Here is an 18,454-nt window from a genome sequence, read left to right as displayed (position 1 = left end):
TATACAGTTGCCAGAAACACAACAGGATGGTATCAACAACTGGATGACACAATTTCTAAGCCAGTTCACTCCTGTCAGTCACTTATTTCTAAACAATCCCCACTAACTTCGTCTTAAAACTGATCTAATTTCTTCTACAATTTCCACAACTCTAATTTTGTCAGCCTCCAATTGTGTGATCATGTGTGTTATAGCAGCATTAGTTGCATGCTTCTGCAAACTTAGGAGGACCGAGATGTGGCAGTTGAACATGGTCATCAACTGCTGAACAATGCCTTACCTTTTCCGGGGTTGAAGTAACTCTTTTTTTCCCACTATCCAATAAATACTAGCTATATTGGATTTACGAAATGTACCTGATCCTGCATTTTGTCCACGATCAGACCCTTCAATAATACTATTGGTGGTGATACAGGCAGCTGCAGCATTATTTCAATAACTTTAAAAGTTACCAGTTTATGTTAACAATGATGTTCCTCCCAGCCAATGTGTGTGCAAGAATGACCAGAGATATAAATCTTCATACAAGCAAAACCATTCTTGCATCAAATGCAGATGCTTATATCAATAAAGTCACCCTTTTGATTTTTTCAGCCATGGTCTGTTCTATGTTCCACCATTATTTCCCACTATAGGCAATTAGTACTGTGTTATTCCTCTTGGTATACAAATTAAATACAAGATAATAATCCTCATCTCACGTTGTTGCAAATCTTCTTCTACATCTGAGGATTTAATATGGTGTAAAAATTAGGCCCTGTAGTCCAGTACCCCAAGGCAAACAATTTTAATATCTGAGACTCTTGATCCTATGTGGATGGATGCCTTCTAGAATTCGAGACCCATAAAGATTGAGAACGTTATTTAAGGATAGTTGCACATCTACTTCTTCTTCCTTTGGTGTCAGAGGTTACCAGCAGGTGACCACCATTGGAGGGCTGCCTTTACTGTGGTCTCATTTAGATACAGTGAATGGAGGTTCAATTTTTAATGCTTTAGTGTTTTACTGTTGTCTCATCTTTAGGAGGTGGACCTTTGTGTCAGTGGGAGACATAAACCCAATTTTGTATACCCTTTCAGTTTTAATGCTATATTAGTAGTTAGGAGGTCCCTGTTTGTCCCAGTTCATCTTGGGGCCAGGCAATTCTTTTACTTGAAGACCTTAACTATAGCCTAGTCCCCCAGTTCAGGCACATATGTATTCACCTCCAACGGGCTAGAACAGTCTTTACATGCTGGTACAAAGATTTATAACTTTGCTCATTATTATTCAGTATAACATTTCATCTGTAATTGGTGAAAGTGCTCAGAGATCCCATATGGGAGGGGGAGATGCCCCTTGTTGCATTGGTCTTTCTATTAATATCATGAGGTGTTAAGCTTGCAGTTTTGTTTGGAGTACTCCTTACAGTCATTAATGCTAGCAGTAGAAGAGACTAATTTAATTTAATTTAATGCAGTTTCTACTTGCATTTTTTAAATTTGTTTTTAATGGTCAGATTGGTCCTTTCCACCTGTCCTGAACTCTGTGGATGATAAGCACAATATAATCCTGAATGAGAATATTTACAAAATAAGTCTCTTGATTGGTGGAAACAAGCATCAGAACTCCAAATCTGATCTCTTTCAGTAAGTACCTAGCTACTGTAGTAGCATCTACTTTGGCCATTAGTATGGCCTCCATCCAATTTGAAAACATGTCAACCAATCCTCTCTAAGTGTAAAAAATTGGTTGCTGAGCACATTCCTTTGCTGCTATAGAAGTAAGCTCTGATAATATCAGTCATTCCCCCTTTTGACACATGGGAGGGTCCATGTGTCAATTTTGCTAACCAGTGTACAGTGAGGTGGGAGCCACAAGAATGCCTTGTGGCATGATCCACGGTCCCTTTTCATTGCAAACACCCCTTATTTAGTGAAAACATCAGTTACTAAATCACAGTCATGTTCCATTCCATCTAAAGGGATTGGTAGTAAGGCAGCTGGATTTACAATTCCACATTTTTTAACTGTTAGGTTGGGATCTAACAACAAAATCTGTAATTTGTCAGTATCAGTATCTGAAGTATCAAGTGTTAGGTGGCTCCTGTAGTCAAAAGAGGCACTGAGCACTGAAGAGTCACCCAACTATAAGAAAGACTGTTCATCTGTCAGTGTGTCTGTTTGTCATGTGTTGAGTCTGGGGTACTGCATTTGGGTTACCTGCTATTCCTGTGACCATCAGAATTTTGCCTGTAACTTGTGCTTGAGGCAGGTCTTTAGTCCGAATCATTTAAATGGTGACTCGTGTGTCAACAAGGAAACACATTTTTTTATTATGTACTTTTGGTTGAATGAGACAAACACTTCAAAAGTTTAAATGTATGTCTTTGAATGTACATATACAGTATATAGTATATGTATTTGTTTATCCCTGCCACCACCATGCTTTACCATAGCAATGGTATTAGATAGAGGAGCTGTGCCTGGTCTTCGCCAGAGGTAGTGCTTAGAATTCTGCCCAAAGAGTTTAATTGCTGTCTCATCAGACCAAGTGGGTTGTCAAATTCCAATTATTCAAGAGCTGCTTCCGTCTACTCACTCTACCATAAATGCCTGATTAATGGAGTCCTGCCGAAATGTTCATCCTTCCAAGTGATTCTCCTATAATAGTAATAAACCTCTGAAACTCTGTTAGAGTGACCATTGGGTTCTTGGTCACTTCCCTGACCAAAGCCTTTCTTAACCAGTTTAGGAAGATTCCTGGTGGTTCCAAACCTCTTCCTTCCATTTCACAACTATTGAGGCTACTGTGCTTCTGAAAACCTTGCCCTGATCTATAATACACCATAGAAAGTTCCTTAGACTTCATGGCTGGGTTTTTGTTCTGACATGCAGTGTGAATTGTGGGATCTTATATACACAGGTGTGTGCCTTTTTAAACTGTCCAATCGATTCAGTTTGCTACTGGTTGACTCCAATCAAGTTCTAGCCACATTTCAAAGATAATTAAAGATAACAGGATGAACCTGATCACAATTTGGAGTGCCACAGTTAAGGGCCTGAATACTTATATAAATGAGAGATTTCAGTTTTTTTTTTTTAGTTTTGGTTGCTGAGTGTAACTTGATGGGCAAAAAAAAATACAAATTTATCAATTAAAAATGAAATCTACAACACAATAAAGTTTGCATACCATAAAGGGGTCTGAATATTCTTAATCCACTGTATCTATTTCCTTAATTCTTTTAATGCATTCTTTTTCTTCAGTTTTCTATGTATTCAAACTACAAAGGAGGCGTTGCTCCATACCCAAGTGCCCTTTTTCCCATTAGGACCCAAGCACAATGGCACACAGCCTATTTCTTGAATGAAACAGAGAAAAGGCGAATGATAAGTGAAATGCTTTGTTAAAGCTAGGTAGGCTACTGTTTGCAGTCCCACATTGAAATGCAGTATGGTGCATGATAATCATTGCTATTAATCCCACAACAAATCTATAACAAATAATAATGTTTTTGCTGTTTGTGCTTTTTTGTAGGAAAGTATGGTTGCTGTAATGCCCTTGGCTCAAGTAGCTCATATAGACTTTGATTAAATTAGTTTTCCATAAGTACGGGTTCAATGGGGTGCCTGCAGGTGGGAGTGAAAACATTACTTTACACCCGTGGTAAGAAATTTGGAGAAACTAACAAACCTCAGTGGTGGAAAGTGTCATTTTTATGAATCTATATACAAAAAGTTTCTACAAATGACCATAGTTATCAACCACTCCTGTATAAAATACAGGCAATCGAGTTCTCGCGATGTTGTGAGAGGCGCTTTTTACAGGTTAGTGTGACTGCTGCTCAGTGCCACTTTATCACTGAATGAGAGAAAGTTATGGTGTATGAGCTGGTAAATATGAAAAGACAGAAACCCGTGCAAAACAAGTAAAAAGGTGTGCATCTTTTCTGTTTATGTTACGTTAGATGTTCTAACTGGCTTTGTTAAATGTTCTCCGTGAAACAGTGTTTTAAAGTGAAAATCTCAAGATAGTTGGCACGAAATAAGGAATCATCCTTTTGGCCTTATGTTACCTTCTATAAAGTGCCAGTCACAATTAATATTTTTTGTCAGACATCAGGAATCAAACACGTTAAATACGTTTTATTTATTTGAGCCTTTGTTGTCTTGCACTTCATCCTCTGTGGTAAACAGATCACCAGTGACAATTCAGCAGTGAAATGCTCTCTTTTTGACAAGATTATTGCTAGACCACAATAAGTATGCCCACTTTTGAGAATGTAACAATGTTATGTCATTTATGAGGAATAGGAGAAATCAAGCCTTCATAATAAAAAGAACTAGTAGTCTGTACGACAGTGAGGTCTTTTAACATCAATAGCATTCAAACACTTTAGCAGGCTCACACACTTTGGTGATGTTACATTTAAAAGCTGTTTTTAACACAAGTTACATTGCACTGTTAAACCAAATTGTTTGAAATGAATTGGGATTTTTTCATTTCTTTATAGCAAATGTATATCCTTGATTGCATATTCCCCTCGCATGTGCATGTTTTCATTTTGACTTTTTTTTCCTTGCAGTTCAAAAGCAGATATACTCTTCCTTTCAGGTGACTTTAGAAATGTGTGTATGTGTGAAAGTGTGATAGTGGACTTTTATGGACCAGCATCCTGTTTAAAATGGGACACTTGTTGCTGGAATAGGCTCTAGTGAAGGGAAAGAATACAGTAGTGGATGGCTGATGTTTTCTTATTTTTTAAATAATTTTAACAAAATAACTCTTACTGAGAAGCAGGGAAGCATCTTTAAAAGATAGCAGTCTTATTAAATGAACAGTAAATGCAAAAAACAGTAAGATGCAACAAAGCCATTTCATGCAGTGTAATGAGCAAAACATGTGTGGAGTGACATTGCATTTAAATTTACAAAGCTGTATTAGCTTGCACAATAATTAGGAACTGGGCATTTCTTAAAGGATGCATTTATGGACAGTTTTGTTTGCTTTCTATATTAAGGGTTCTGTTTGAATGAGTGAAAATGTTGCCACTATTTTCATACTCTCTTTTCCATATAACTTATTTATTGCAGTGGAAGAATTCATAACATGGGAGCCAGAACCTAAATAACAGTTTTTACTATAAAACCCAGAATCTTACAACACCTAGAAAGCAAATAAGTATTATTTTGTTTTTGGTGTTGTTATTGAATCATCTTAATACTTACAGCATATATAAAATAATTTTACATAGTACTTCAGGGTTCTAAATCATGCTGTAATAATTTCTTGCTGAAAGACTAATGCAGAAAAATAATGGTCATATATGGTACCAGATGAGCAGTTCTCATGGTCCTCAATGTCTGATCCAAAATAATATTTTTTTTGAGGAAAAAAATGTTTGCTTTGATGCGCTATGGTGTGAAGTGTTGCTGGTAAGGTTTGTGTAACTATATGGGAACTCTTTTTTTTGCTTTTTCCTCTTGCTAAAATATATCTTTTTTGATAATCTGGCATAATCATCCATCATGGACATACATTTTTAAAAAGTTTGAAAATATCAAAGTTACACCCACATTTCCAATGAAACAAACATACAGTAAGAAAAAAGGAAACTAATTTGTGTCCTGGATTAAAATGTAACAAACCCTTCTCTTCAAATTTCCCCTTGTCCCCTTTGAAACCATTGCCTACCCAAAGATATGTGCACATTTCTAATGTCAAGTCTAGTAGATCAGTTTAGATATCCATTGATTTCAGCCTTGCAAGTATACATTAATCAGCAAAATGAAAACCACTTGTCTAATATTATGTAGGTCTCTCTCGTGCCATCAAAGTAGCTCTGGACTCCATTGACTCCATAAGACCTCTGAAGGTGTCCTGTGGTATCTGGCACCAAGAAGTTAGCAGCAGAAATATTCTCTTCCTGTAAGTTGCAAGGTGGGGCAACTTCATGAATCAAATTTCTTTTTCCAGCAGAGATATGGAGTTCAACACCTTGAACACCTTATAATGTTTCTCAGATCATTCAAAAGTTTTTCAGCAATTTGTACTACAGTAGGTCTTCTGTAGGATCAGATCTGATGGGCGAGCCTTTGCTTTCTTTGTGCATCAATGAGCTTTGGTGTCCCATGACCCTGTTACTGGCTCACCAGATGTCCTTCCTTGGACCAGTTTTGTTATGTACTAACCACTGCAAACTGGGGACACACCATATGACTTCTAACCCAGTCATCTAGCCATTATAATCTGTCTCTTCCTCTGATTCTTACACTTGCCCATTTCTATATCCAACCATATTCACTTGCTGCCTAATATATTCCACCCCTTCATGGATACTAGTGTAATAAGTCAATGTTATCCACTTTACCTGACACTGGTTTTAATGTGGCTGTTCGGTATATATGGTGGGAGTACATTAATAGTCTTACTTCTTATGTCCAAAAGGCAACACTTCACAATGGTCTATGGTGTGTCTATTTAAATATATAGAAAGAAATACAAATTTATATAAATATAAATTGATATATATGCATCAATACTATTAGTTTGGCTTGGATTTCCAGTCAGGCTCAGTGTTGTGCATCTCAGTTTAGAATCTCAGTTTCATTTCTTAATTACTTAAGCATTATTGTCATCGTTGTATATATTTTTACATTAGAGTTTCTTACCTGTAGAACACTGTTAATTTTGAAAATCGTATTGGTCCTCATTTCACTTATATTACACTTTTATTTTGGCTCATTCCACCCAGCACTTTACAGTTCCTTCCCAGAAGCTGACTTATTGTTTTCAAACAAATCACAATGGAATTGATATTTCAGAAGCCGTTGTATGTGGTGCGATCACACTGCACTTGTTTCATAATATTCACTTTCAAAGCTTATGTTTATAACGCGCAATGTGGGTTTCGCAAACTAAAATTGGCATAGGGATATTAAAGCTAGGAACAGTAGATCAGTGTGTGTAAATGAAAACATCCAAAGAACTAAGGAGCTTTTGATTGTCTGAACTTTACCTGGATGCACTAGCTCACCAACTGAACATAGAAAGACCTTGAATCTGCTTTGCTAGTTTTTTTAAAATAATAGACATTACACCAAGAATATACTTTTCCATATTTTTTGCTATGAAAGTATCTGTCAGGGCTGATCACTTTCTCATTTCATGTAATCAGATACAGTATATAATCTTACCAATCTAACCAAATATTTGTTATGGCCAGAGCTTGGACCTGCTTCTTACTCACAGTTATGTATAATGTATTTTTCTGTGTATGCACTCTTCCCCTGACCACCATAAACATACACTGCTTATTAAGCATGCGAGTTGTTGTGTTAAGGTGAGAAAGGACAAGTAAAAAATGTGCTTACTGTATCTTACTCACTTATGAGGCAGACATAAAGAGAGAATTTTAACTACAGAGGAAGTCACCTTTTGCCTGGGCATTTCAAAGGTACAATACAATAATGAAATACTTGATTTAAGCTGTCACACGATTAAACAAATTCAATCAATGGTATTTTCTCCCCAGAATTCTTTTTCAGTGTAGCATACAAACGATACATACTGTATACTGTTAACATTTTTTGTTTTGCTGTTTCTTTAGGTGCACATACATATACACTCACACACACAGACACAGACCTCTTTTTCTTTTCTTTATATTCATTCCAATTTAAATATCATATCTAAACTTGCTTGTATGTACAGTATACCTGACCATACATATATAGATATTGAAACTGATGTATATACAGTTTCTCTCTCTTTCTATATATATATATAGTGTAAGTCTATAAACTGTTGTATCTGAATGAACATCTGAAGCAATTAGAAACCAACATACAGATATATGAAAAGATATGAAAAGCAGCATACAGTATACTGTATGTTGTACTGTATATATCTAAACCAATGAATACAATAGTTATGTATCTGAACTAAGGTATTCTATATTTAAACAAAATTTCTTTTCCTCAAAATATATATGTATGTATTTTTATTCCCATTGTAACACATATATAATGTTATAAGTATTACTGTATACACAGTAAATATGTGTATGTTAGTAACACAACCATAATATAATTATTTATTTAATGTTTACTGACTCTTGGAAATATATTATCCATCAGAACTGAATATGAATCTTTTTGATAGCAGAAATCTCTAAATATTGTAATTAGGGTGTATGTAATCTGATATTTTTACTTAATCACTAGCCCAGATTGTTTGAGCTTGAATTGTTTTCTGCTAGAAGGCTATTTTCATGTCTTATTGACAACACAACTGTGTTTTAATGTTATGCTTTTGAATACTTCCAATTAGTACCAGATTGTTGCTGATCGGATAGAGTGGGAGTTGAAATTTAGTAACACAGTGTCTGCATAGCTTTAGCAATCCATTGGAAAAAATGGATAAAACTGAATGTAGACAAAGGCAGGACTGGAGCACAAACTATCATGGCAATGTTTAAAACTGTGTAAAATAAACTATTCTGACAAGAGGGCTAAAGAATTGTTGGTAAATGTGCCCATTTTGAAGATGATTGTTAAAAGAATCTTATTTGTTTCAAGTAAAACATGCAGTTATATGTGGATTTTTGTTTTTAAATGCAGATTTCTCGTCATAGAAGAAATCATTCACAGCATAGCATTGCAGACATTTCTGCTGGAAACCACGTTGTAAGTATTCATCTGTTTTATCACATTATATTGTTTATTTTTCATCTACTTTCCTTTTTTCATTAGCATTCCTCATTTGTATCGTCAAGTTGTGGGTGGTGAATATGTATTAACACACCTAAACATATCAAACCTTCCATTGTACAAATGTGTGATAGTAATTTGTTTAGAGTAATGTATCACCTTGTCTTACTAATGAGTTGTAAAAAAATGCATGGAGCTGAAAATTGTAGTTGTCGATTGCATTCAAGATCTTTTAATCTCCCCCCCAAATTCTAAATAAATTATTCAACATGTCTCTAACAGTGTGCATATATATTTATATACTGTATATATATATTTATTTATATATATATATCAGTATAACTTGTATGTAACTTATATAAATATCATTTTCACTGAAGCTTGCACTTTCCTCATGTCTAAAGATTTTTTGAAATTTGTTAAATTCACGTAGACTAGAAAAGTTTCTGAAAAGCTGAAAGCCCCAATACTGTGGAAATGTAGTAATAACAAAAAAAAAAATTACATACATTTTGAAGTAAGTTCCATAGCATGTATATTTTTATAATAGGAAACATGAAATATTATATTGTTTCTATTAGAAAATATCATTTATTTACATAAATACTGGTTTACATTGTTACTATCAAAAGTTTTAATTCCTAGACAGTAATGACTACTGTACTGTGCACATATTGTTAAAAAAAGACATCATTTATTGTTTTACTATCAATAAATTATGTCCAAAAATGTATATTCTGAGGTTTCGTGTTTTTGTTTTTAAAAAAGGGTAGTAATTTGAAAACGCTAACGTCTCATGTGAAAAGGTAATAGCGAGGCCTAATACGTTTACATTTTTTCATCACTTTTCCTGTAGATGATTTGAGTGTTCTCTTTTGAAGATTTGCAAGTAAAGGCATTGAGAAAATTGCATTCATCCTGAAAAGAAGTAAATGTGAATGTAGGATTTGCTTAGTGTCTGAAGACCGTTTAGCCTTTTGATGCAGGAGTTATAGTCCCATGAGGGAGTAATATAGTGGTTGGTACATTATGTGTCAATAACCCAGAGTTACACATTCATCCTCCATTTTGCTGAAAAATCTGAGAAAAACATCAATGTTTAAAACCTTTATTAACACCTTATCATTTTTAAGAGATTCATTTTTGGCAAGCGAAAAGAATTATTTAATGCTATAAAAATGTAATTTTTTCATTCTCTCTTGCTTTATGTATTTTAAAAGTCTAAAAAAATATCTGAATTTTTTAAGATGAGTCTTTAATTGCAGAATGAACCTTGCCTGCTGTAATGTGAACATGGGCTATTTTTCACATTGTAAAATCGTGCAATAAAAATATGAAAGGTTTTTCAGTTATGACAAATGTGCCCCTTTGAGGATAAAAATACATACACTGCCTGTCATCTTATTGTTCAATTCATTTTCTTTTAAAGTAACAAAGGCATACATTAAAATGCTGTATTTTTAAAAATTGTTTTGAAGGCTCTTCATGATCTAAAATGTTGTCATTAAACTGTGAGCTCTACTTTCTTTCAAAGTGCTGCTAAATGTGAATATATACTTTGTTCCTCAGGAGGTCACTCTTTCCTGCTTTTTAAATCTTTCTACCAAGAATAAAAATCGGCAGTGTGCTTACTCTGATGTTTGAAGCTACAAAATCACAAAGATTATAATTTGATACATTTATATATTAATACTATCTTTTGTGGAATATATTCATTTTTAGCACACTTTTTTCACATTTTAACAAATGATGAGTTTTGAGTCATTTGTAAATGTATAAAAATGATGGTAACATTGTAGTGCAGGTACTGTAAATATGCATCTATTTCTCATGTACTATTATGTAACATGACCATAGGAAACACTTCTTTGGGTCTTCATAACACTTGCAAAGCATCAGTACCGTGGTTATTCACTGCAATGTGGAGTGCAGTTCTCTGCAGTGTGACCTTCTAACAGAACTTCACTTTGGAGTGGCCTGAGGTGGCTTAACTGAGACACATTTCTCTTGATATTACATGTTTAGTGTAAGACCTGGGAATCCTTCGTATTAACAAATCATTTTACCATCATGTCAACATGACGCACTGCACAGAGATGAATAACCCAACTACTGACTCGACGGGGCTGGTGTTGTGACCAGTGGCTAATGATGTTTGCAGCTGTTGCTTTGTTAAAGGACTACGTACGTTTGAATAAATTCCTACGGGGATGTGCTCATGTCCATGAGACTGTCTTACAGAGTGTAACCTTTAGCAATGTGGAAACTGAAACTAGAAATCTATCAGGGCCTACTGTTCAGTAGCTGCTTGGAAAAACTACAAATTTTGAAATTGTGTCACAAATTATTACATTATACAATGTATTCTGTCCCAAAATTAGTTTTTTAGGATTCATTGTGTGACCAATTGTAAGTATTATATGATATTACTTATTTTTTTAAATAATTACTAAAAGCACAATTTTAATGAAAGATCATTTACATAGAAAATTTTCTTTCCGGTTTCCCCATTTATTAAATACAGTATATTTTTAACAAATACATAGAATAATTCACAAATTTCAACTTCTGTCAACGTGTACAGCCTCTTGGCTTCAAAGTCCACATTTATTTATGGTTGTTTATGTGAAGTAACATGTTGTCTCTGATGCCATGAATTTTTGAACGTTTCAGGTATTTTGGTTGTCCTCTCACATCCCCAAAGATGTGCTCGTGAGGTCGATTGGTAACTCCAAATTGATCCTGTGTGATTGTGACTGTGAGAGGGCTCGAACGCGGGCCAACTGTTGTCCTGTCCAGGGCTGTTTCCTGCTCCTAACCTTGCGTTGCTGAGATAGCGTCCAGCTCCCCATAACCCTGAATTGTATTAGGTGGATTTTAGAATGTTATACTTTGGTACATTCCTACAGAAAAAAACCATGGAATTTCAATGAAAAGCTTCAAAGGGATACTCATGGCTTTAGTTATTTCAAATGACACAAGTTGCCTTTTTTAATTTTACATTCTTTTTATATTTGCTATAATGTCTGTGTTTTAATAATATATCACTGGCTGAAACTAAGGTGCACTCTCACGTATCACTCTTGTCACTGGAGAACAGGCTGGATATGTGACTGACATGATGTCACAAAATGAGATGGAAACAGCACCTTTGAGGTTAACACCACATACAGTATCTGCCCAGCAGTACTGCTTTCCACTTTTCACACTCGTATGGAAATGCACTGTTAAAACAACTAAATGATTTGGCAGGAAAGCAGACAAATGCAATAGATGAGTTTTTACTCATTGCAAAGAATATATTTTAACACATGTGCTCACTAATCTGCCTTCTCTTTATGCACATAATTATGAAACTAAAGCAAATGAACAATCGAAAAAATATTTACACATCTATGTTATGATTCATGTCATGTAGCCTCACCTATGCAATATAAATCTGAAAACCAACTACAAAACAATGAATTACTAAAAAGCATTAAGAATAACACTTTGAGGGCATTTTCATTGCCTAAAAGTTATTGAAATTAAAGACACCTTCTTGACACAACCTGCAATGCCTGCTTAGAATTCATTATGCTCTGTAATTTCATGTCAGCTTTTTCATAAGTCTTTCTTAAAGAAGCACTAACTACAGCAAGTGTGACTTTTTTTCAGGCCACTGAAAAAGGAGAATATTTGAACAAAGCTAAAATAGCAGATGGTGGCAAAAAGCTGAGGTAAGTTGAAAAGGCATTTTATATAAGAAACTTGTGTTATCAAGTTTTTCAGTGCGATGCAGACACACTTCCTAAATACCTGTAGTTGTCTCCACCGCACATCATGTACTGTATGAAGAACGTGCTCCAAGGCATTGATACAATCTTTTAAGGCTGCCCTTTTGTTTTCCATTTGGTACAGACACTTTTTAAATGCTAAAATGTTTCAGAATCTAATGTTCTATTAACCTTATGCCAACAAATATCTGTGAAATGGATGTTGAAGCTATTTATCATTTTGGCATTTCTACTTATTTTCTTTAATGTATTTTTATCTTTATTTATTGATATCCCATGTACTATCTTGGACTTGTTCGTCTTTGCTTGACACTGCATATCTTTGAACACTAAGGCATTTTTCCCTTTGGTAGTGATTTTGGTAAAATTATTGAAGCAGAAATAAAAAGGAACAACACAAAGAATTTGACACTGCGGATATGTGTACACATTTCATCAGGTACTTTGCTACATCTTGCCTGAAGAAGGGACCTGAGTTGCCTTGAAAGCTTGAATATTGTAATCTTTTTAGTTAGCCTATAAAAGGTGGCATTTTGCTTGGCTTTTCTCTACATTCATAATGGCTAACACGGTACAACACCCTAGTACTACAGAATTAAAATACATAAAAGTCTCCGTAGTTGCTGCAAAGCTAAAATCTATATTAGGATAACTGTGTCTTTTTGTTTGTTGAAATTTTCATTACACCAGTTTTTATTTTATCATACTGCTTAAATATTAACACAGATGATCTAGATAATGTATTGCAGAATAAATCCATTATTAAAGCATTCTCATAATCAGACATTGTTAAGAAATGACCCCAACATTTTCTTTACTGAAGCCTAAGTAAAGTAAAACTTACTTGATTTTACAGTGTGTGAAACATTGCCAGTTATATGACAAGAAATTAAGCTAACATAAATAAATATGTAGTACATTACAGAGAAAAAAATGCAACAGCATTTGCTTGTAGAGTCTTCAAAGATTAAAAGCTATGAGTAAAACATTTAAAAAGTAATGCTGCCCACATAAATGAAGTGATCTAGGTATCTTAAATATCTGCAGAAATGAAACCTTGATTTACATTTAGCATGTCAGAAAGTATGTGGATGGACAAACAATCTGCACGTTGTGTTTTCCATGTTCCCTTAGATTGCAAACTGCAAACACTGCCTGTGCTTTATCCGTTGATTCTGCCATGTACAATATTTGAAAGTAGATGCGAACATCTGTGTCTGCATGAATCAGTCATTCTTTATTTTATATAAAACCTTTGATAAAACACATCAGCACAAAGGGCTTTAGAAAGGAAACAGGAGCACAACTGCAATGATTCTATCATTCTTTATTCTGTAAACCATATTAACAGCAGGCACCATCGCAAAGCAATTTAGTGATGAAACCAAAACAGGCTATAATAGAGGATCAAATATATAAACCATTATGCCAAACATATAGGGGAATTAAACAGAAACCTTTTTCAAAAGCTGGAACCTTTACTCAAGAAACAACAATCAAATTAAAAAATGTGCAGCTTATTATAAGATACACTTTGGAGATCTTTGAACTCTGTTTTTCTTCTGAGACGCGAGTCACTTATCTGTCTGATACAGACCATGAAATATTCATTTAAAGAACGTTAGATATTTCATTGCAATTAAAACTAAAATGGAAAAAGCAATATCATTTTTCACATACATTTATAAAATGAGTCAATTGTGACTATTTCACTGTTTGAATAAGGGGAATTACTAACACATTTCTTCCTTCTGGATGCTTTGGTTAAACCAAAAAAAAAAGCAGGAATATTTCTATAACAGTATAAAGTTCACAATCATGAAAACTTTTGTAAATTCTTCAGCTCAAAATAATTGCATCTATGAATCCATCCATTAACACAAGTGTCCAGTTCAGGGTCATGGGGCATCAATGACTACAATTGATTAATTGCACAAAATATGATATTTAACACAGACTATTAATAAATGAAGGCAGATCATGAATAAAAATAAACAAGTGAGCAAAATAATATATCATTAGCAAGGTAATATATAACAGAAAAGAAATATCCATGTATGATACATGCAAATTCACTATAAAAGGTGGTAGATTGTGTATTACATTTATATTATCAGATTTGTAACTGATTATGAAAGTAATAGATTAAAGAAAGCATTACATTAACTATTTACCTGGTATTCTCAATCTGCAAAGACTTAGATGTTTAAAGAGTAGAAAGATATTTCATCCTAGAGAATTGTGATTGTTTTCCAAGGACAAATACTGGAACTGTAAATTCTCAACTGGCCATGTACAAATATTTAACTATTACAGAGCATGCAGATCACACATTTTCTAGATATATTTGTAGTCTGTACATCATGTTAACTTAAATTACATAAGGTAATGTCATTTTCCAAATATTCCATTTAAAAATTAATCTCTGTTGCTATTTAAAGTCAAATCTTTTTGTATGCTTTTTAAGTGGTTTTAGGTCCCTGTGTAATTTTAAACTTAAAGAAACATCATCAATTAACTTACTCTATTTTTGCTGTTGCAATGTTAATGTCTGTCTTATCTAGCTGAGAGGTTAAGATGTTATAATCTTTTTTTTTTTCTCTAAAATCCTTAATCGTTGACAGAAAAAAAAAAAAAGGTTTATGCATATCACATTTGTGCTAACTTGTATTCATCGTAATCCTAACATTGAGGAAGGAAAGGCCATATTTGTCAAATTTGTAGACATGAACATGGAATTTAACATTAATTTGCAGTTTAATATGCATGTGATTTTGAACCTTAAATCTCAAAGAGAGCTGTGTAAACAAGTATGAAATTGAACCACTTAAAAATGTTCAATGATTAAGGCTGAAATATGCGCATTAACTTGAATTTTGCACATCATCCACATAATAGTGTGCTTGATTCTTCTATTCAGGGTAGCTGTGTATTGTAGGTATGGCTGAAGATTGCATATTAAATCCTTTTCACATTTATAAACTGTAATAGAAAGAAATTTTAAATATGTATAGAGACTTAATTTAAAAACATATTAACATGCACGTATGAGGATTTTTTATCTTGATGATTATCTTTTTTGTTTCTTTATTCATTTTAGGAAAAACTGGACCAGCACTTGGGTTGTACTTGATGGAAAGAAGCTGCTGTTTTACAAAGAGAGCAAACAGCAAGCTCTTACCAATTTGGTAGGCACCCCTGACTTTGTTGACTGAAGTTCTTCAAAATTTAATATGTTTTCCCCCAGTTTTAATTTAACTGACTACAATGAAATATCAAAAACATTTATCATGCTAATACCGTATATAGTATGAAACTGTTTTGTACATATATCTTTAAATGTATTTATTTCAAACAAATCGGCATGTTTTATTTTATTTATTATTTTTTCACGTAAAGTTTTCTTAGGCTTAGGAACCTTTCCTTTTATTCTGCAAACTGAGATTATAAAAGATGATCTTAACAGAACTTTAAAAAACTACAGTATACATATTAAGCATCTTCATTACTCTTTGCCCGCAGCAGGTACTGAATTATTGCAAGCATTCAGGAATATTATAATTCTCAAAAAATAATAAGACATAACACTTGGTGTAGATTTACCTAGACTTTAACATGCTGCTGATTTTTGAAAATCTAAAACTGTGTTTATTTCACTGCAATATTCAGTTTCAAAAACAAATCAGTACAAAAGAAATAAAAATTATGATTTCATAACAAACCAAGAGATGTATTTTAATAAGCATTCTCACTAGTAGATGTACATCAATCTCCATTGCCTGTGTCAGTCTATTGTAGTGCAATGACAAGAAACATTGGTAGAGGTGTAATTGCAATAAACTGGCAATGTGCCTAACCAAAATACTTTACGTTGTTCAAATATATTAGTAATACCTACAAGTATATTTAAAAAAATCATATAAAACCAAGGTATTGTATAAAGAGTATAATCAGAAAGATATTTAACAGGAAAATGAATTGTTCTTGGGTATCAAACTAGCCCATAAATCATGTAGATTTGCAATGTTGGGAATGCATTGTTAACAAATTACAATACACTAGGCCATCACAGGGAGAGCACACACACTCATTATAAATATAGTCAAATTAAAACACTTCTCTTTGTTATATATAATATACCAATGAAAATACCTGTAAGCATTTAGTAATCCATACTCACTTGTACTTAACAACACCACCTCATAACTTCTGCACAACTAGATTTCCCTGTTTTGTAAAATAAATATAATTTTGTTTGTGCGTTCAAGTGAACTTTTTTCAAACACGTCCATATAGTGGTTCAGTTGCCCGCCTTATTCACTGCATATTTGAAATGTGTACATTTGGGTTATTTTGGTTTTTATCTGATATTTTTTTTAGAACAGTCTGTAAACTCCGATAATTACAACTGAATTGTCTTTTTTGGTCATACTTCTACTTCTTGTCTGAGCCTGTTGCTGTCTTGCCAAGGATCAGTGCTACAAAATGAAAGAAAGGCTCTATAAGCATTTTTTATTTATACAGAAGAGATCCATACCTGTGAAGGGCAGACACATTTTGTAAAATTACTTAGCTGACACACAAAACATTTTATTTTTTACTACTTCAGGTAATGTGGTATATCCCAAAGTCAAGGTTAAAAATAAAAGAAATTGTGTTTTACAATTGATAATGATTACAGTAGGTGCAATACTTCAGTATGTGGCTTTTTTCCTGAATACTCCAGGATTCCTCCTACATTCCACAGGCGCACATATTTGTATTGGGTGGCGCAGTGGTAGCGCTGCTGCCTCACAGTTAGGAGACCCGGGTTCGCTTCCTGGGTCCTCCCTGCGTGGAGCTTGCATGCTTTCCCCATGTCTGCATGGGTTTTCTCTGGGTGCTCCAGTTTCCTCCCACAATCCAAAGACATGCAGGTTAGGTGGATTGGCGATTCTAAATTGGCCCTAGTGTGTGTGCTTGGTGTTTGTGTGTGTCCTGCAGTGGGTTGGCACCCTGCCCAGGATTGGTTCCTGGGATTGGCTCCAGCAGACCCCCGTGACCCTGTGTTTGGACTCAGCGGGTTAGGAAATGGATGGATTGGCCTGATGTAAATGAAAGAGCGAGGCGAGCAAGTAAATCAGTGCAGTTGTGCACTTTCTCTGTTCCTAATTCCTACTTTTTGATGGATGCTAGTGAAGTAGTTCTTTGCTGACCACAACTCTTTAGTGGAAAACATATGTCCAAACAATTAATAAATGAATGGAATTGCGTAATCTGCAGAATGAATGAACAATTACTAGACTGCTTTAAAGTAGCATAAGAAAAATTGGAAAAGAAAACCAAAATGGCAAAAATCTAATGTGAAAATGACTTTCATATTTATATTGGTAATCTTTTGAGGAGTGTGATCAGATGAGAATCCCTTGTGTGGTGTTCTGGTCTATGAGACTCATTTTCATTGTTTAATTAAAAGAAAAATAAGGATAAAAGAAACTTTTCCTTTGCTTATTTTCTTTAAAGAATGAATTGTTATCAAGTACATACTGTGACCTTAAAACACACATTTACATTATATTGGTGGTGTTGGACCTGGGAGCAATGCAGATGTGCAAACTGTCTGGAACAACAATAACATGACTTTAGAGGCATTTTTACCAAATACCCCAAACCTAATCTCATTTTCCTTTCACACACAATACCTAATTCCACCAAACCAGTCATTCTAATTTCTTTTCAAAATAGAACTGTGGTGGGACACAACAAATAAATAACAATACGAACAAATAAATAATTCTCCATATGTGTCTCCTTTTCAAAACTAATCAATGTGGCAAAGAAAATCTCTGCTCAGTTGGCCTTAGAAATCATTATAGGAGAAGAAGAAGCCCATGTGGAAAGAATGCCCACTTTGGAAGATGAAGAATATATATATATTGTAAAAATGATTAGACCTGACACACTTAAAAAGGTTTGGGGCAGCCAACCATATAATATCCCTGGCT

The 18,454-nt window shown here is 34.1% G+C and overlaps 1 protein-coding gene across 1 annotated transcript in view; it reads left to right on the top strand.

Annotated features, from left to right (window-relative positions):
* The window catches only part of arhgap15 (Rho GTPase activating protein 15), a 657,673-nt gene that overhangs the window by 83,125 nt on the left and 556,094 nt on the right, over positions 1-18,454 (top strand). The window contains exons 4-6 of the mRNA XM_039755090.1: positions 8,605-8,670; positions 12,352-12,413; positions 15,571-15,658. Coding sequence (XP_039611024.1) covers positions 8,605-8,670; positions 12,352-12,413; positions 15,571-15,658 — 216 coding nt within the window. The remainder of the gene's footprint in view (positions 1-8,604; positions 8,671-12,351; positions 12,414-15,570; positions 15,659-18,454) is intronic.

The sequence above is a fragment of the Polypterus senegalus genome, chromosome 6, assembly GCF_016835505.1.
Source record: "Polypterus senegalus isolate Bchr_013 chromosome 6, ASM1683550v1, whole genome shotgun sequence".
Lineage (NCBI taxonomy): Eukaryota > Metazoa > Chordata > Cladistia > Polypteriformes > Polypteridae > Polypterus > Polypterus senegalus.
Note: the sequence above shows the minus strand (reverse complement) of the source record. Positions and strands in the feature narration are given on the sequence as shown.